Genomic DNA, 20,631 nt, shown 5'->3' with positions numbered 1-20,631 from the left:
AGTACAGCACTTTCCCAGCATCATCTTTCAGGATTTGAAACAGTTCAACTGGAATTCCATTACTTCCACTAGCTTTGTTCATAGTGATGCTTTCCAAGGCCCACTTGACTTCACATTACAGGGTGTCTGGCTCTAGATTAGTGACCACACCACCATGATTATCTGGGTCATGAAGATCTTTTTGTACAGTTCTTCTTTGTATTCTTGCCACCTCTTCTTAATATCTTCTGCTTCTCTTAGTTCCATACCATTTCTGTCCTTTATTGAGCCCATCTTTGCTTGGAATGTTCCCTTAGTATCTCTAATTTTCTTGAAGAGATCTCTAGTCTTTCCCATTCTGTTGTTTTCCTCTATTTCTTTGCATTGATCACTGAAGAAGGCTTTCTTGTCTCTTCTTGCTATTCTCTGGAACTCTGCATTCAGATGCTTATATCTTTCCTTTTCTCCTTTGCTTTTTGCCTCTCTTCATAGCTATTTGTAAGGCTTCCCCAGACAGCCATTTTGCTTTTTTGAATTTCTTCTCCATGGAGATGGTCTTGATCCCTGTCTCCTGTACAGTGTCACGAGCCTCATTCCATAGTTCATCAGGCACTCTTTCTATCAGATCTAGGCCCTTAAATCTATTTCTCACTTCCACTGTATAATCATAAGGGATTTGATTTAGGTCATACCTGAATGGTCTAGTGGTTTTCCCTTCTTTCTTCAGTTTCAGTCTGAATTTGGTAATAAGGAGTTCATGATCTGAGCCACAGTCAGCTCCTGGTCTTGTTTTTGCTGACTGTATAGAGCTTCTCCATCTTCGGTTGCATAGAATATAATCAGTCTGATTTTGGTGTTGACCATCTGGTGATGTCCATGTGTAGAGTCTTCTCTTGTGTTGTTGGAAGAGGGTGTTTGCTATGACCAGTGCATTTTCTTGGCAAAACTCTATTAGTCTTTGCCCTGCTTCATTCCGCATTCCAAGGCCAAATTTGCCTGTTACTCCAGGTGTTTCTTGCCTTCCTACTTTGCATTCCAGTCCCTTATAATGAAAAGGATATCTTTTTTGGGTGTTAGTTCTAAAAGGTCTTGTAGGTCTCCATAGAACCGCTCAAATTCAGCTTCTTCAGCATTACTGGTTGGGGCATAGACTTGGATAACTGTGATACTGAATGGTTTGCCGTGGAGACAAACAAAGATCATTCTGTCGTTTTTGAGATTGCATCCAATACTGCATTTCAGACTCTTTTGTTGATCATAATGGCTACTGCATTTCTTCTGAGGGATTCTTGCCCGCAGTAGTAGATATAATGGTCATCTGAGTTAAATTCACCCATTCCAGTCCATTTTAGTTCGCTGATTCCTAGAATGTCGACATATTACTCAGCCATAAAAAGGAATGCACTTGAGTCAGTTATGATGAGGTGGATGAACCTAGAACCTATTATACAGAGTGAAGTGAGTCAGAAAGAGAAAGATAAATATTGTATTCTAACACATATATACAGAATCTAGAAGAATGGTATTGAAGAACTTATTTACAGGGCAGCAACAGAGAAATGGACATAGAGAATAGACTTATGGACATGGGAGAGGGGAGAAGAGAGTGAGATGCATGGAAAGAGTAACATGGAAACTTACATTACCATATGTAAAATAGACAGCCAACAGGAATTTGCCGAATGGCTCAGGAAACTGAAACAGGGGCTCTGTGTATCAACGTAGAGGGGTAGGATCGGGAGAGAGATGGGAGGGAGGTTCAAAACGGAGGGGAAATATGTATACCTATGGCTGATTCATGTTGAGGTTTGACAGAAAACAACAAAATTCTGTAAAGCCATGATCCTTTAAAAGCCTTATTATTAAAAGCCTTATTTTAATTTAAAAAATAAATTAAAAAGAAAAGAAAAATCTCTTCTTGAGCGATGTCATATCCCTTCCTCAGCCTGCATGGCTCTCCATGAACAAAATAACTAAACAATGCCCCTAGGAACATTAATATATCTTAAATGTAATCTACAAATAGTAAGATGCTTATAATTATTTGTTTACATGAAAGACTCTCCAGTCAGCACATGAACTGCTAGAGGATGAAATGTATGTTCTAAGTCCTTGTCATCAGTATAGGTTTCCCAGGTGGCTCCATGGTAAAGAATCCTCCTGCCAAGCAGGAGACCCGGGTTCAATCCTTGGGTCGGAAAGATCTCCTGGAGAAGGAAATGGCTACCCACTCCAGCATTCTTGCTTGGAAAGTTCCATGGACAGAGGAACCTGACTGGACCCATGGGGTCTCAAAAGAGATACCACTTAGTGACTAAACAACACCACAGAAGAAGAGCTTTAGCTATTGAATGAATGAGAAATAAAAATAAATATCCTAGCTCTAAGTGTAATTGGAATATAACTTATCTGTTGGATCCTTATCCAGAGGATAAATAATTAACCTATTTGTATCAGAAATCAAATTTTCTTTGCAGTCCTCAAAAGCTTATTATTGCCTTCGAAACAGTACTACAACAGCAAAAACAACAGTTATCATTGTTAGTTCCTGTTAGGAACAGGGTTTCTTCATAAGGAATCGATTAGCCTGTATTATGCCTCCTATCCTTTGTAAGGAAACCATTTCCTGCTTTTGTCTATTCTCACCCACCTCACATTCACAAACACACCTCTCCTTTTGAAAACGTTCTCCCTCTACTTCAATCTTCTTCTACATGGGGCTGACAATTCTACAACCCAGGCCATGGGGATGTGAGACTACCTCTAGGTCAATAGGATTCTTCTTTTTGTGATTTTTAGAAATGAAACTAAGAGAACATAAGTGCCTCAAACAAGCCCCATGAAGAAAGCTGGCATCAAACCAGTCAATTCTAAAGGAAATCAATCCTGAATATTCATTGGAAGGACTGATGCTGAAGCTGAACCTCCAATATTTTGGCCACCTGAAGTGAAGAGCCAACTCATTAGAATAGACCCTGATGCTGGGAAAGATTGAAGGCAGGAGAAGAAGGGGACGACAGAGGATGAGATGGTTGGATGGTATCACTGACTCAGCAGACATGAGTTTGAGCATGCTCCGGGAGATGGTGAAGGACAGGGAGGCCTGGTGTGCTGCAGTCCGTGGAGGTCACAAAGAGTCAGACATGACTGAGTCACTGAACAATCACAACAGAATGTACAGAATGCAGAAACAAAGGACATGGTTCCAGATCTTGCTTCCAGTTGTCACTTAAATCAGAGCACTTTCCCTCCCTGGCCTAACTTGCAGTTTGTTTGTTTATGGAAAGTAAAATCCTATCACTTGAAAAAAAAAAAAGACTATCATCTTCCAACTAAAGCACAGCCAAGATCTCATTTAACCCTCCCAACAACTATATGCAGTAGACAGTATCTCTATTTTATGGATAAGGAACCAGAAAGCTCAGAACAGACAGAAGCATGCCCAAAGCGTCTGATTAATAGCTACGATTCAGATTAGGTCATTCAGATGTCAAAATGCAAACACTTGACTTCCCTGCCGCTTTCTGAACCACTCTTTGAGCAACCTGAGCACCAATTTGAATTCAGTGACCTTAGACAATAAGCAGAAAGCACAAGTCTTCTCTTCATTAATAAAAATAGATGCTATTGATCTTGGTTTAACTCCTGGGGGTATTACAGACTTCAATTAAATACCTTGATAAAGTGTTCTGAGAATATAAATAGGCATTGTTTTATAGACTATACTACTAAACATTTGCGTCTTACAATGCCAATAATTGGGATGTAGAAAAATAGTGCTTTTTTAAAAGTAATCCAAAAAAACCTTGTGCATAAATATTAGGTATTAGTAATTTAACTGAACATTAATATGTTTGCTTCAGACACTAAGATGTAATTGGTATTTCAGAAGTGGGTTCCCTCTAAAAGACCTTAAGTTAAATCAAAAGGCAAAACATTTCTAGAAAATTGCATCTCCCTACTATTGTAGAAAAATGAGTTAGAATTTTAATTGGTACTTCTTTAGTCTCAGTACTTGCTCACAGACGTAATGTGACCGTGATCTTCCCGGTCAATTATTAACACAAATCATTGATTTGGGAATGGAGAAAAGCAAACACACACAGACCAAAGGGAGATGGATTTGTGTGTGAACCCAATTTTCCTCAGAAGAAAAACAGACATCTCCTCCAATGTAAGGGTATGCTTAGATTTACTTTTTCTATTAGTAACTTATTTAATATGGCAACAAACAAAAGGCAATCCATTAAAAAGCAATTTTCCTCTTACTCCAGGGTGTTTCATCATTTGCTGTCTAGCACTCAATCAGAATGTAGCAATCCTTTAATATTTTATGAGTAGAAAACAACCAATTTGGGCATGTAGACTTCAGAAACGTGGGGGTCTTTGGTAGGCTTGCAAAATGTCAGAAATGGGCTCTGCAGTCAGTAGAGGGTGAACTCAGGTCAACCTGAAAGCTCAGACTATCGAAATTTGAAAATTATGCTTTAGATCAGATAATGGGTGTATATATATATATATGTACATATATTCATGGATATATAAACACACATTTATAGCTAAGAGGAAAAAACAACAGTTTCAGCTCATATACTTTCTCAAGTGGAAGACTGATTCCTGGGGACAGAGACCATATCTGGTTCACCTTTGCACCTACAGTGTTCAACATAGTCTCTGGCATATTGTAATTAATCAGTAGATTTTTATTAAACAAATGAATAAATGCATTTGTCATCTTAGACAAAAGGAAGCCTGCCATGGAGATGTCAGAAACCAGACCTGATCTGGTGCTAAGCAAGTTGCAGCAGCATATTGGAGGCCTTCTCTGCAGCAGAAGGTTCTCACCTTCTGAAATGTTGCATAGTGTGTGGAACACCTCCAGGGATCCCAAAGGTATTTGCCTTCATTCTTACTTGGTTACCTCAGCCCATAGAATGGGATTCTCTCTTGGTTCCTGGCTTGACTACCAGCTCTTCAAACATCTGGAGAGGGTGCTCTATACCAGGCAGAGGTCAGCCTCTAATCTATACCAATTCCCTCCCTCAAAGCACAGAGCTGACATTTACATGAGCAGCATGCTCTGCTTAGACTCTTGTCACAAAAGTTCTTGTCCACACACCAGATGGGGCACCTCTGACAGGGAGGAGGGTCCAAATCAGATACACATTAATCTTGCCCACATATAGCCTGAAATGTGGCCATCTTGTCCAAGTTAGCTTCCCTAGGTTGAATACTGCCTGTTCCTAGGCTACTCCTCTCATACTTAACCCTTGCAATTTCAGACACCAAAGTTACTTGTGATTAAGCCAAAATGAATGCAACTACTCAAACCATCAGCCCAACTCTTTCTGGGGAAATGTAGGAATATGAGCACGTAGTGAAGTCTGCTACTTGTTATTCAAGGACACAAATGTCATAAGTAGCCAAGACAGAATCCTGCTGCCTGTTGTCCCCAGCATTCTCCCTCTAGTCCACCATATTTCTGCTCTGTGCTGACTTGTAGCATAATGGACACATGTCCATTGGGCAAAGGAGAAAAGCAGAAAGCTGGGTATGACAGTTAAAGCTCACAAGAGCATACCTTCTGCCATCATCAAGATGAGAGTAAGATAGCCAAAGCAGGCCTCTGGGGAAGACAAAAATGAAGGCAGGACAAGAAAAGGACATTGCAAGGCAGTAATCTGGACACAGGATATACCAGCCAAGCAGAGCATGACTGTTCTCGTTTCTGAAAATCTTGGGTAGTCATCAGTGCCTTTTAGCAAGTGACTTTCTATACTTTTCCCCATCAAATTGAGATAAACAGGAAATAGTCATGCTTATCAGACAGGAATTCAGGAGGATTTTTTTGATTCAGGACTTTAATTCTTTAGTGGAATACTTAGTAAGCTACATAGCAGACATAATCTCTACAAGTTAGTGAAATGAAGAGTAGGAAGGATGACTCAGGTCAAGGATTAAAGTAAAAATGAAATGTTAGCATTGGTGATAAGTGAACCCAAGCAGACTACACAGACATCTCTCAGGATAGGTTGTTACTCTTTTAATGCAAAAATAACCTAATTTGGGCTCATAAGTAATGAACTTTCGGGGGAGTTCCGGACCCAGTTTGGTTTCTTTCCCCCACCCACATTGGGAGGATGATAACACTCACTGTGCTTGGTCAAACAGGCTCAAATTCTTAGCTTTTTTCCTTATTAAGTTCTACATTTTAAAAATTTACCTTAGCAGTGATGGTAGTCAATTTTACACTGTAAATAAAACATAACCCCCTTTCCAATTTCATCTTTAGATTCCTTCCCATCAATCATTATAGACCATTATTTTACACTCTCAAACAGGTGACTAAATATTTATGCTTTCACAATAATACCAAACACTAGACATTCCTCTGGTATAAATAGCTTTTGCTGATGCCTATGTTATTAAGTCTACAAGAAAAGATTTATATGTGTGTCGGCTCTATAGCTGTTATAGGGAATGGAATTTAGCTGCTACAGGGAGACTCAATGTTAACTATGATTGCAGGCCTGGTTAAATCAGATTTGCCTTAACGGGTTAAAACCAAATTATGCAAGGGAGCAAAAGGCAAGAGAATTATCATGCTCTCTATTGCTAGGTATCCTCTCTTAAATTCTGTAACACTGTGTAAGGGAGGAAAAGAGCAATAAGCATATTTCTGACCACACAGCTACTCATTTCCTTCAATAATTCTATCTTTCATAGAGGAAGGATTCTAAGCAAGTAAAATACTGGAAGCAAGAGAATTTCATTAAAGTGTGCATTTTTCTTTATATAAGAAAGATGTTTCAAAAAGCAAAAAGAAAATAATCTACTGGTAGCTTAAAAACTGGAATTTAAAAAAAGAAACCCATAGATCTTTTCCTAAACAGAGCAATACACACTCTAACAATATTTTAAATTTGGTCACAATACCTGCACATTTTTCCATTCCTGTAGATTTTAATATTTATTCCCAGAGCAGACATGCAGAAATACATACACGGGAAACCTGAGTTAAAGAATGTTCAGTCCATGGGAATGATGCCCATGCTTAGCTGTCAGCACCTTGGGAACCCTGCATGTAGGTAGGCAGCCCCAGAAGCTGGATACCCTGTGGGAAACGAGGATACTTACGCAGCTCGCCCACTTTCAGGATTTCACACAGCATCTTGGTCAGCTCTATACTACTGCGGCCAAAGGGACATTCATGCTTATCTTCTCGGCTACTGTTCTCAAGCACAATCTGCAAGCAGGAAAGGAAGGAGGTCAGAAAGGGAAGTCAGTTTACAGAAAACATCAAAAGTGTTGGCTATATTGTAATAGAGAAACAGATCTACTCCAGACCACCAAACTAAGTTTCTTGGGAGCAGAACAAAATTGTACTGTAAGTATAGTCTCTGTATATAGGGCTGAAAACTCTCTTGTTTTCCAAATCTCCTAAAACCACTCTGTAAGAGGATATTTTGCTCATCAGTTTCCACTTACCCAGAGGTGCCCGTGGAGAGTTTTTAAAAATAGTACAATAAAGACTTTTTACTTAAGTAACAAAACCACTCTCTTATTCTCCCAGTCATATCTTCCCTTTCCTGGGAAGAGTAACTCTCCTTTAATGACTTCAGCTCCTACAGTTTCTTTCTTTTTTTAAAAAAATATTCTTTTTCACTATGGTGTATCATAGGGTATAGAATACAGTTCTCTATGCTATACAGTAGGACCTTGTTGTCTCTCCATTCTATATCTTAAAGTTTGAAAGAAAGTGAAAGTCGCTCAGTCATGTCCATCTCTTTGCAACCCCATGGACTGTGGACTGTGCAGTCCATGGAATTCTCCAGGCCAGAATACTGGAGTGGGCAGCCTATCCCTTCTCCAATGGATCTTCCCAACCCAGGAATCAAACCGGGGTCTCCTGCAGTGCAGGCAGATTCTTTACCAACTGAGCTATCAGGGAAGCCATGTAAAAGCTTGCATCCTGCTAATCCTAAAACCTGCCACTCCATTCCTCCCCTCCAATCCGCTTCCCCTTGGCAACCACATGATTCTGTTTCAAAATAGGTTCATTTGTTTCATATTTTAGACCCCACATAAAAGTGACATCATATAGTATTTGTCTTTCTCTTTTGACTTACTTCACTTAGTTTGATAAACGCTAACTGCATCCCTGTTGCTGCAAATTCCATTTTTTTTAATGGTTCAGCTCCTATACTTAATCACATATTTCCCACAGGAGTTTCCATGTTCTTACAAGAGCTCACCCCGGCATTAGTTGACCAAGCACACCAATGGACATGTGACACAAAAATGGACCATCCAGAGTTCTTCCCTGAGACTTAGCACCAAAATGGGGAAAATTGGCCCAACTATGCTTATATTCCCCAAGAGGTATGAGTGTAGGAACTACCTGAAAGTGAGTCTGAAAGAAAAAAAAGAAAAAGAAAAGCAAGTCAAAATGCAAGGGAAAACAGAGCAGAGGCAGGGGTGGCCGTGGCAGCATTTGAGTGCTGAGCAAAACTACCTCCCCAAATTTATGGTTTATTTGCTCAGCCCTCCCTTTGAAAATTATTTGTGCCATCTAACAAATTCTCTTCTTTCCTTAAGCTGGTTTGAAATATTCCTACTATAACTAAGGGAGCCATTTAGCACATTCATCAAACAAAAGTAAAACATAAAAGGGAAAACTCTACTTCAGGAATAAAGGGCTATCAGCCAACTGTTCTAAAGCACACAAAATAATAAAATAATAAAAAAATTAAGGTTGCCAAACTTCAAATTCATATGTTGACAAAAAGAATCATCAGCTTATTCATCTCTGAAGCACCCTATAACTTTCCCAGTGGGGTTGTCTGGAATGTCCTTAAAAGCTATAGGACCCTCAGTAGGTGTCTCCCAGAAGTGTTTACCACAATGCAGTGACTTATGTGGTTTTCCCCCCAGACTATGAACTTCTTCAGTGAAAGAAATGGTGTTTCATTCATTCAATCAGTAATAGTAATTGAGTACCTATTGTCTACCAGAAAGATGCCTAGACCCATAGAATTGAGAGCAAGACCAGGGCTCTGACCTATAGGAGCATCCACTCTAACCATGGCAGACAGACAAAACAAAAGAGGCAATTATAGAGAGAATAGCACTGATATATATATACACTATTATGTATAAAATAATTAGTGGGAAGTTGCTAAATCACACAGGGAGCCCAGCCTGGTGCTCTGTGATGACCTAGCGCAGAGAAGTGTGGGGTGGGGGTAGAGGGAGGGAAGGGATACACACACACACACACACACACACACACACACACACATGACTGATCTGTGTTGTTTTACAGCAGAAAGCAACACAAAATTGTAAAGCAATTTTCCATCAATTAAAAAATTGATATATTTTTTTGAAAAAGAGGTAACTATAGTTTATAACAAGTGCTACCAAAAAGATTAACTGGTTGAGGTGGTAAAGAGTAACAAGAAAGACCTGGAGAGGAGAGTACAGATAACCAGGTGACTATTAGGAATCCAGGGGTGAAATAGAGTTTGCCATGTCAAGGTCTAGGAGAAAGAATAGTCCAGGCAGAGCTCAAGGACAGAGCCGCCGAGTTGAGCAGGGTATGTTTCAGACACAGTCTCCTCACGTGGCCTGGTCTACGATGTGGAGGGGTCTGGAGCTGTGCAGGGCAGTATTAGGATTCCAGGAGCCTGAGCAGGGAAGAGAGAGCCAAAGGGCGTAGAGGTTGGCTAAAATCACTGCCCCAGGGCTCCAGCGGGTGTCATTTTCAAATTCTGAGATGCTAACCTGGAGAAATAGAGGAAAAGAACAGAATGGGAAAGACTACAGATCTCTTCAAGAAAATCAGAGATACCAAGGGAACATTTCATGCAAAGATGGGCTCGATAAAGGACAGAAATGGTATGGACCTAACAGAAGCAGAAGATATTAAGAAGAGGTGGCAAGAATACAAGAAGAACTGTACAAAAAAGATCTTCACGACCCAGATAAATCATGATGATGTGATCACTAATCTAGAGCCAGACATCTTGGAATGTGAAGTCAAGTGGGCCTTAGAAAGCATCACTACGAACAAAGCTAGTGGAGGCGATGGAATTCCAGTTGAGCTATTTCAAATCCTGAAAGATGATGCTGTGGAAAGTGCTGCACTCAATATGCCAGCAACTTTGGAAAACTCAGCAGTGGCCACAGGACTGGAAAAGGTCAGTTTTCATTCCAATTCCAAAGAAAGGCAATGCAAAAGAATGCTCAAACTACCGCACAATTGCACTCATCTCACATGCTAGTAAAGTAATGCTCAAAACTCTCCAAGCCAGGCTTCAGCAATACGTGAACCATGAACTCCCTGATGTTCAAGCTGGTTTTAGAAAAGGCAGAGGAACCAGAGATCAAATTGCCAACATCCGCTGGATCATGGAAAAAGCAAGAGAGTTCCAGAAAAACATCTATTTCTGCTTTATCAACTATGCCAAAGCCTTTGACTGTGTGGATCACAATAAACTGTGGAAAATTCTGAAAGCGATGGGAATACCAGACCACCTGACCTGCCTCTTGAGAAATCTGTATGCAGGTCAGGAAGCAACAGTTAGAACTGGACATGGAACAACAGACTGGTACCAAATAGGAAAAGGAGGACGTCAAGGCTGTATATTGTCACCCTGCTTATTTAATTTATATGCAGAGTACATCATGAGAAATGCTGGGCTGGAAGAAACACAAGCTGGAATCAAATTGCCGGGAGAAATATCAATAACCTCAGATATGCAGATGACACCACCCTTGTGGCAGGAAGTGAAGAGGAGCTAAAAAGCCTCTTGATGAAAGTGAAAGAGGAGAGCGAAAAAGTTGGCTTAAAGCTCAACATTCAAAAAACTAGGATCATGGCATCTGGTCCCATCACTTCTTGGGAAATAGATGGGGAAACAGTGGAAACAGTGTCAGACTTTATTTTTGGGGGCTCCAAAATCACTGCAGATGGTGATTGCAGCCATGAAATTAAAAGACGCTTACTCCTTGGAAGAAAAGTTATGACCAACCTAGATAGTATATTCAAAAGCAGAGACATTACTTTGCCGACTAAGGTCCATCTAGTCAAGGCTATGGTTTTTCCTGTGGTCATGTATGGATGTGAGAGTTGGACTGTAAAGAAGGCAGAGTGCCGAAGAACTGATGCTTTTAAACTGGGGTGTTGGAGAAGACTCTTGAGGGTCCCCTGGACTGCAAGGAGATCCAACCAGTCCATTCTGAAGAAGATCAACCCTGGGATTTCTTTGGAAGGAATGATGCTGAAGCTGAAGCTCCAGTACGTTGGCCACCTCATACGAAGGGTTGACTCATTGGAAAAGACTCTGATGCTGGGAGGGATTAGGGGCAGGAGGAGAAGGGGACGACCGAGGATGAGACGGCTGGATGGCATCACGGACTCGATGGACGTGAGTCTGAGTGAACTCCGGGAGATGGTGATGGACAAGGAGGCCTGGCGTGCTGCGATTCATGGGGTCGCAAAGAGTCAGACACGACTGACCGACTGAACTGAACTGAACCTGGAGGTTGAGACAAGTGAGCAACATGGCCTGATTTGTTTTGAAAGATCTACAAGTGTAAAGAATGGATAGTAGGGCCTAAGAAAAAAAGTGCAGCCCTTGCGGAGGGCTTATAGTATCCCTGGCAGAGACGAAGGTGGCTCAGCTCTGACTGCAAGGGTGTACTCATTACACAGTAAGTGATTAAAAAAGGCAAGGAGAACACACAAAAAACCATACGGAAAGTGTTTAGGAAAGATAGATAACAGGAAGACTATTTGGAAGAAGAGAAGAAAAAAGGAGAAAATTAAAAGGGGGAAGAAGGAAAAGTAAATGAAAGTGCTGTTTTATTTACACAAACTGGGTTCCAAATAGCAAAGTAACATGAGGCAGCACAGGATATGGAGAATGGTTTAAAAGCAAAGGAGTAGGGACTTCTCTGGCAGTCCCGTGGCTAAGATTATGCCTTCCAACGGAGGCAGATCAGGTTTGACCCCTGGTCGGGGAGTTAAGATCCCACACGCTTCACCAGCCAAAAATTAAAAAAATTAAAAAAATAAAACAGAAGCAATATTGTAACCAATTCAAGAAAGACTAAAACTAGTTCACTTCAAAAATAAATTAATTAAAAAGACCCAACGGAGTAGAATTTCAAAACAAACGTGCAACCATTGTTTTCCTCACAAACACTATGACAATAGCACACATAAATAAACACACACATAACCACACGCACTGACAGTACACACAAACAAATCAACCATTTCCATTTGAGCATGTTCCTTCCAGCATCACAGGTATACCTAACCCTCATCACAACAGAAACAGTTCCACCTGCAGCATCAGAGGCAGTTTCCAAAGCCTTCGTCATTGTGGCTTTATCACCCTTGTGATTGTCCAAGAAGTTGATGAACTATCCCATTTTGTGGGACTTGTCAACTGTTTGCAGCACGTGCGTGCTTGCTCAGTCATTCAGTCACGTCTGACTCTTTGCAACCCCATGGACTATAGCCCTCCAGGCTCCTCTGTCCATGGAATATTTGCAGCACATGCTCACATAAATAATTATGCATTGACTACCAGCATGAATCTAGCCTTTGCTGTCCTTAAGATTTATCATAAAAATTCTTTCTTACAGTCTCCTTAGCCAACACACATTCTTTTTCTCTCAGAAAGCTCATCATAAACTCCAACTAAATCCCTTTTCCTGCCAAGCAGAAAGGACCAACACTGGAGTCCTTGAGCGGCTCTGCCCCTGTTCATGATCTTTTCTGGAAATCTGCCTGAATGTGAACAGTCTCATTCAACTGAGCCTGAATCACCTTCTTCCTTTTAGGTGAATGTTTTCTGGTTCTAACCAGAAATTCCAGTTAAGAAACACAGAAGGGAAGAACAACTATATTCCCATCTATCAGTGAATTTTCATGTTTCTTTGAAAACATCTGTATCTGAGACAGCTCCATCAAGGAGCAAATCTGAACCTGTGGATGATGGGGAAATGAAGGGAGAAAACACAGCAGAAGACAGAACAGAAAGAAAAGACAGGAGACAGGTGGTTTTCAGGCAGCCTGTAGCTCCCACCGAGGACGTTCCCTGGCATTTCACATTAACATTCTGTCAACATTTCATGAGCCCATCAATATTTAATGAGGATGTGATCTGAATACACTGCACGTGGTGGAATTACTGCAGCCAATAAATGTTCTGAAAATATTTCCAAGGCACTGTTTATTAGCAGGCACTAAATTAAGGAGTAATTTAAGTAACCAATATGTAAATCAGCTTGGAAAAATCCTGCTCTTCACTTTTTAATGTACCATCCATCTTATCATATTTACCCACCTGAAGAAAAATAAACTCTCCTTCTTTACTGGTTTTTTTAGACAAGACTGACACAAATCTTTCAAGTTAGTTACCTGCATGGGCTTTAAGGTCAACATTGTCACAAAAATATTCAGAAAACACTAAATTATGAATGTTACTAATAAGATATTACTATAGTGAGAGATCATTCTTAGACTAGACAGTAGTCTTTTAAGTTAATACACTAATATATCTGTTTTCAATTTCAACATTCTGGTATTATCCATGTTTATCTGACATACTTGGGCTTCTATCTGGAAATATCAAAGCATATTTTTCATCTTTATTTTTTCCCCTCACTGTTCGGTTTTAAAAGCAAACAAACTGTAACAGAAACCTCGGTGGATGGAATACATATTTAAACTTGCTATTATCACTTACCTTAGAATATTTCATACAGCAAAAGAAGTTGTAAGTGTCTGAATATTTTATAAAACACTGGATATTTATGCAATATTGAGTATAAAACATTTGATCAAATACTTGAAGTTTACAGAGCATATTTACATATATTCTATCCACTGACCCCAACAAGTCTATAAGATCAATGAGGCAGATACTATTATTATTCTCTTAGGAAAGCTGAAACAACAGGAAGAGGTGACTTGCTTAGAGCATACCTAGGTCATTCCTGAAACTCAATTTTTAAGGTCTTCAATTTCCAAATCTCTTTCTGCCCCATTATAGCTTACAAATTGCCTTCACATACACTTTGCCATGAAACTCAATGGATTTCATGTCTCAAGAGGCTAAGGGAACTTTGATCAATTTTCCTCTATCTCACTGAAGTGGGTCTATAAATCCCAGCCCCTCCTAGACAAAGGTATAAGGTTCTCTCTTGGCTCATTTATCCCCTGAGGGTCAGTAACAATTACTCGGGTGAATGACTTTGTGCAGAGTGTCCCTACAGGCTTTGTTTTCATGCATTTTGAGTTCTTCTTCTGCATTGGTGCAGATGAGAAACCTCTCTGGCTTGGGAGTGACTATTAAGAGCTGAGAACAAGGCCAGCCACACTCTAGTAAACTGCCCTTCTCTGGCTCCTGGGACCACCCTTACACCTTAGCCTCAGCATCACAATGCTGACATTTACATTGTCCCTGGCACACTTTCCTCCACCTTTTCATGAGTGAGCCTCATCTGGGGTGAGTCCGGTTCATTCTGCTTTCCCTGTAGCCAGCCCTGGAGCAAGCCTCAGGGACTTCCTCCATCTCCTCTCATCTGTGGACACTTCTTGTTCACGCCACTTAGCTGAGTGTCACAGGAAGCCTCAAGGTCTCCTCACAGGACACCAAGGACAGTGTGTGAACCTACTTACACCAGAAATACAAGATAGAAGGTCCGAGGTGCCTGTATTCAAGCAGGCATCTTCCACGGGGTTATACAAGTTATATATGAGGTTATACAAATTATATACGAGGTTATACAAGTTATACACAAGGTTATACAAGTACTGCTACTGCTGCTGCTGCTGCTAAATCACTTCAGTTGTGTCCGACTCTGTGTGATCCCATAGATGGCAGCCCACCAGGCTCTGCCGTCCCTGGGATTCTCCAGGCAATAACACTGGAGTGGGTTGCCATTTCTTTCTCTAATGCATGAAAGGGAAAAGTGAAAGTGAAGTTGCTCAGTCGTGTCTGACTCTTTGAGACCCCATGGGCTGCAGCCTACCAGGCTCCTGAGTCCATGGGATTTTCCAGGCAAGAGTACTGGAGTGGGTTGCCATTGCCTTCTCCATATACAAGTACAGACAATGAGAAAGGACCCCGAAACACAAGTCACAGTCTGATAGTTTGGGCCATAAAATCCCAAGACCAAACAGTTACAGTCACCATAGGAACCTGTCCTTGGAGTCTTGTCAACCCCACAAGCTCTGCAAAAACTTGTCTCTTCACCCACCAGAGAAAATGCCAATCTTCTCCCATGTCAAACCAATAAATTAAAAAAAAAAGACCTTTACTGTATCAACAAGTCCCCCCCCCACCCCCAACACAGCGGTACTTCTACATTAGTAACAGAATCATGGAACACCCCAGAATGAAGTGTTAGCCCTTAGATCTCATCATCGACATCCAGATATTTTCTGAATCAACGTGTAAGGCCACCCTGGGGGGTCTTAATTCCACAGAGATTTGGGAGACAAGAGCGAGCCACCTCCTACATTTCCCTTTGTACCAAAGATAATGGTAATTATTACCAGAAAGTCAGAGGGAAAGCTTTAGAAAGAGCACTGCTGCTAAGTCACTTCGGTCGTGTCCGACTCAGTGCAACCCCATAGACGGCAGCCCACCAGGCTCCCCCGTCCCCGGGATTCTCCAGGCAAGAACACTGGAGTGGGTTGCCATGTCCTTCTCCAATGCATGAAAGTGAAAAGTGAAAGTGAAGTCTCAGTCGACTCTTAGCGACTCCATGGACTGCAGTGTACCAGGCTCCTCTGTCCATGGGATTTTCCAGGCAAGAGTACTGGAGTGGGTTGCCATTACCTTCTCCAGAAAGAGCACTGAGCTACCTCAAATGAGCTGCACAAGACCTTAATCATGATCATGAATTCTGAGCAAGTCCCTAAAAATTAAACAGACATACCAAATCCCTAATATGATTTTAAGTGTGCAGAGAACAAAGGAATATTACAACCATAGAAAGTATGCTAAGCAGGAAAATAAACCAGAGCAAATCAGAATCCCAGGCGGTCAGTCTACCCAATCTACCACCAACCACTTCTTCCAGATAAGCATAGTGAGCCCCAGAGTAAATAGCTTTAAAGGTACAGACAAGATGGGAGAAAAAGAGAAACAGAACCTAATATTTATCAAGAACTTTTATTTCCCAGACTTTGTTCTGAATGATTTCACATTATGTCATTTAAGGCACATGTACTACTGTGAGACAGGAATACTGCATGTCCCACTTTACAGATGGAGAAACTGAAGCAAAAAGATGTGGTATAATTTGCCCAGGGTTCATGTAACACAGAAATAAGCAGACCCAGCTCAGGGACTTAGGGTGTCTAACACTAAAGCACACATTGCTGGTTACTGATTCCTACTGAAACACATGATACCAACTCTTACTGAAAAAGGAGAGGGTGAGATAATTATAATACAGCTTTGATCAGGAAAGTCCTTAACAAGGTAACAAATGACTAGAAAATGCGGCTCTAGACAGGTATGGTTTCCCTGCATCTACTTCTAATAGATTTGGTGACTTGATAATGACTTTCTTAATCTCAGTTTTCTCCCACAAAAACAGAAATAGGAATACCCACCCACAAAGGGCTGTAAAGATTAAATGAAAACAGAAAGTGGAGGTAAAGATTTCAGTGCCTGAGACATCTCAAATACTCAATGAGGGAGACGACTGATCTACTATTATTATAGTAATTGCATGAGCTCTTGTCTTACTGAAATATTCTCATAACTCTAGGGTAAAGATGTTGAAAAAAATCAAACAACAAAAAACCAGTCACAACTGGTATTGAAATTATTAATCTTGCTCTTTGGGAAAGTAAGAACTTGGGTGGAATAAATATTTCTGACTTAGATAGGTTTCCTGAAGTTCTTTCAGCATCTTTTTATAATGGTAGTTCTCAAACTTGAGTGAGCATCGGAATTATTTGGGGGCTTATTAAACACAGACAGCTCGGTTGCTCCCCCAGAGTTTGACTTAGCAGGTATGGGATAGAATGTAAGAAAATATAAAAGCAAGTGAACCAAACTCTAAATTCTTTGGAGATACTGGGGGGATTAAAGGAGGAAGTGTTAGCAAAGCATTTTAGAGTTCATTTAAAAATTATTTTTAGCAGCATAGTCTTTAAGAAAGAGAAAACAACTTCTTCCCTGAACCTTAGATGGCCCTTTAGAGATCACTGTCCATGGTATGCCCAGGGCTGAAAAGCCAGACCTCTAGGCCTTCCGAAGGGCCAGTGATACCAAGCAATTCAAATGGAGCAACCAGAGTTGGAGTGGGAGTAACAGATCACCAAGGAAAAGACCATCCGCAGAAGAGTTTGCAAATACTTAAGGAGCAGTTTCCAAGAGCAAAAGAACAATGCATCTCAGGAAAAGGAGAAAATGTATGTACAAAGGGTCAGACTGGTGAAAAACCAAAGTGGAAAGCACACACAGGGAACTGAGATAAATAACAATCTGGACAAATGAGAAGAATGGTATAAAACCCAGTTAATGAGGTGAAATTCTTCCAGAATAAAATTAGGCAATTGCACATACAGAGGCATAATAAAGGCCATAAATATAAAATGGCAAGGAATTGACTGGGTAATGGTGTAGTAATTAAAGCCTGGAGGTTCATAATAGACCTCAAATGGAACATTAATCAACCAAAAAGAAATGCTGCCTGCACTTTGATATAGTGCAACAAAAATAGGATGTGTGAAACACAGCAAGCAATCACATCCACATGCTGCTGAAAAGTCCTCCCTTTAAACATGAAGTCAGGGAGCACCAAGAGGGGAAAGGATTAAATAATAGCAGAGATGACTTGTGTTTGCATCTGTGCCTGCACAATGATGCCACTGTCACCAGAGGAAGTTGAGGCAACAGCTCTGTTGACTGTTCCAGGGGCCAGAGGATAGCAGGGGAAATTCCCTAGCTGATGCCTGCATCAGAGAAACCAGGTTGGAAGATCTCCTCTCTCCAGGTTGGAAGACCACCTCTCCTAGGCCAGTACATGTGTTCCTGGGCCCAAGGATGGTAAAGGTGTGAAGGCAAGTGTCGTGACCCATAGACGCCTGGAGAGGCAATATCTGGTTTATTTAAAGCAGTGGTTCTCTAACTGAAGCAGGCATTAGAATCATCTGGAAGCTTATTAAAACTCAGATTGCTGGGCCCCACCCTCAGAGTTATGATTCAGCTCTTCTGGGGCAAACCCAAGAATCTACATTTTCTAACAAGTTCCTAGGCAATGTGGATGCTGCTAATTTGGGACCACATTTTATGAACCACTGTTTTTAAAGTTATACCACGTCTCTCCTTCCAGTTTCCATCATTAGCAAACCTCCTGTTTTTAAGGATGTGAAAAGCAATGAGAGTAGAAAGAAGAAGAAATTTAAAAATCTGATTTTTTTGTTTTTTATTTTCTGTGACTGATAAAAATTTTATTAATAAGAGTGAAATAAAACCCATAGAAAGAGAATGCAGTTGGTAGTGGCCAGGGGCTGGGGGGAAGGAGAATGGGGAACAACTACTTAATGGGTATATGGTTTCCTTTCAGGGTGAGGATAATTTATGTCTTAAAACCAGACAGAGGTGATGTCTGCATAACATAGTGAATATACCAAATATCACTTAAAAGTTCACTCTGAAATTGTTAATTTTATGTTATGTGAATTTTGCCTCAGTGGAGGGAAAAAAAGAGTGAATATATATGGACTGATTACTATGTGCAAACTGTTAAGCGTCTTAACTCCTTTAGTCTTCATAAGCCATCAAAGCAGGACATGTTACACATAAGGAAACCACACCTCAGACTTTGAGCAATAGTTAAAATGTGATATGCCAGCAAGGTATGATTTCTACACTGCAGTTTAAACGGTTTCTTGGGTGACATGAAATGTGTCCGTCTCCAAACTGGGGCTTAGGACTGACCAGATATGGGCACTAAAGGAGATCCAAAATGGCTCAGGATGACAGTCCTACAGGACACCCAAAAACAGCCACACTCAAGGGAGTGAAACATGAAGGCCTTACAAAGCCCCCAGTATACACTGATGAATAAGGGCTCCGTTGCATATGGCGTAAATGCAAATCACATAGCTTTCCTTGCATTTATTTGTGAAAGCTCACATTTTAAATTATATTGCAGATAAACAGAGGACAACTGTAGGTTGGCTCAAACTTCCAAGCACTCACTGCTCACCTGAAGATCTTGTTAAAATACAGATTCTGATCCAGCAGTCTAGGGTAAGCCTGAGGTCCTGCATTGTTAACCAGTTCCCAGAAGATGCTGATGATGCTGGGTCCAAAGATCACATTTTGAAAAGCAAAGTACTTCCCCAAATGTATCATCTGAATTTTAGCCCCACTCTCCCTCATACCCTTTGACTGACTGATTCATCCAACAAGCATTTCTTTAAGCATTGATTATTGCTAAGTAACTTGCTAGATGCTAAAAATATACACATGAATAAAATACCTTTTTTAGGGACTTGTAATCTATTTGGAAGACACAAAAGGATGGCAGGTCAGATATTCACTTGTAGGGCAGATATTCACTTGCTATGTACCTCTTTTGTGTCCTTCTATATTGTTTGCATTTTTTTACACAGAAATAGGACTTTCTGGGATGAAGGTGCATATGAGAAGCAGTGGGCAGGCAGGCTTAGCTTCATCAAGAGGGTGAAACTTGAAGGAGAAGAAACTGATTCCAGACTATTCTGAGGCATCTCTTTAACATTCCAAACCAGAGGTGAGCTATGGAATGTAATAAAGATTAATTACAACTGGGAAATGGATGCCGGATGAAGGCAGAGAAGCCCCTCTGTATCTTGGGCAATATTAGCAATAAATCACATGAACAAAAGGCAGAATTTTGACTCACTCAGCGTTGCATTACTGAATACAAATGCCTCCTGTCTCCTTCAGTGGAATACAAAGACACCAAGATGTTTGGCATTGTCTGACAGTCACTTTTAGATGAAAAATTAGGCTTGACATTTCTCAAGCCTGATTTCTTACTGAGAAATTGTCACCACTGTCTTAACAGTTATTGCAGTCTTAAAGCTATGTTACACTCCACATATATTTGTCTGAAATGTATTTGGATATAACTTGCTTTACTAAACAAACACATTTCAGGAGAGCTAGTGATGAAATAGATCACACCTGTTTTCTCACTTGGCTTACAGATTTATAAATTCACTCTGTTTTGGAAGTATGGACATGAAGGGATGGAAAGGTGAGGAAGACTAATAAATCGGCCTTTGCAGAAACATTTTCAAACAGAAAAGAGGGTCAATTTTCCAATTATATACATATTAAGTTAGCTGCAATGGAAAAATTATTTATTGAAATCTAATTAAATTAGGTCATACATTGTTTTACTTCAAGTTAAAGGCATGTGAAAAGAAAATCTATCTGCTATTAAATCTAGCTTTTTAGGTGCAATTCATCTCGTTGTATCTGATTCTACATACGCATCCCAAGCTTTGGCTACTTCTGCCGAATGAGAGGTCTCTGCTAGGAGACAGCCCTTCTTTAGAAGTAGGTCCAGATGCGGGTTCCCCGCAGTCCAGAGCTGCTTCCCCTGACACCT

General features: G+C 40.6%; 1 protein-coding gene across 6 annotated transcripts in view; it reads right to left on the bottom strand.

Moving 5' to 3' along the window:
- The window catches only part of ELMO1 (engulfment and cell motility 1), a 581,422-nt gene that overhangs the window by 253,171 nt on the left and 307,620 nt on the right, over positions 1-20,631 (bottom strand). For all 6 annotated transcript variants that reach the window (XM_060414767.1, XM_027968620.3, XM_060414768.1 and 3 more), the window contains one exon: positions 7,117-7,225. In XM_060414767.1, coding sequence (XP_060270750.1) covers positions 7,117-7,225 — 109 coding nt within the window. The remainder of the gene's footprint in view (positions 1-7,116; positions 7,226-20,631) is intronic.

This window comes from Ovis aries, chromosome 4 (genome assembly GCF_016772045.2).
Source record: "Ovis aries strain OAR_USU_Benz2616 breed Rambouillet chromosome 4, ARS-UI_Ramb_v3.0, whole genome shotgun sequence".
Taxonomy (NCBI): Eukaryota; Metazoa; Chordata; class Mammalia; order Artiodactyla; family Bovidae; genus Ovis; species Ovis aries.
The sequence above is the reverse complement of the archived record's forward strand: the minus strand, read 5'-3'. Positions and strand labels throughout refer to the sequence as shown.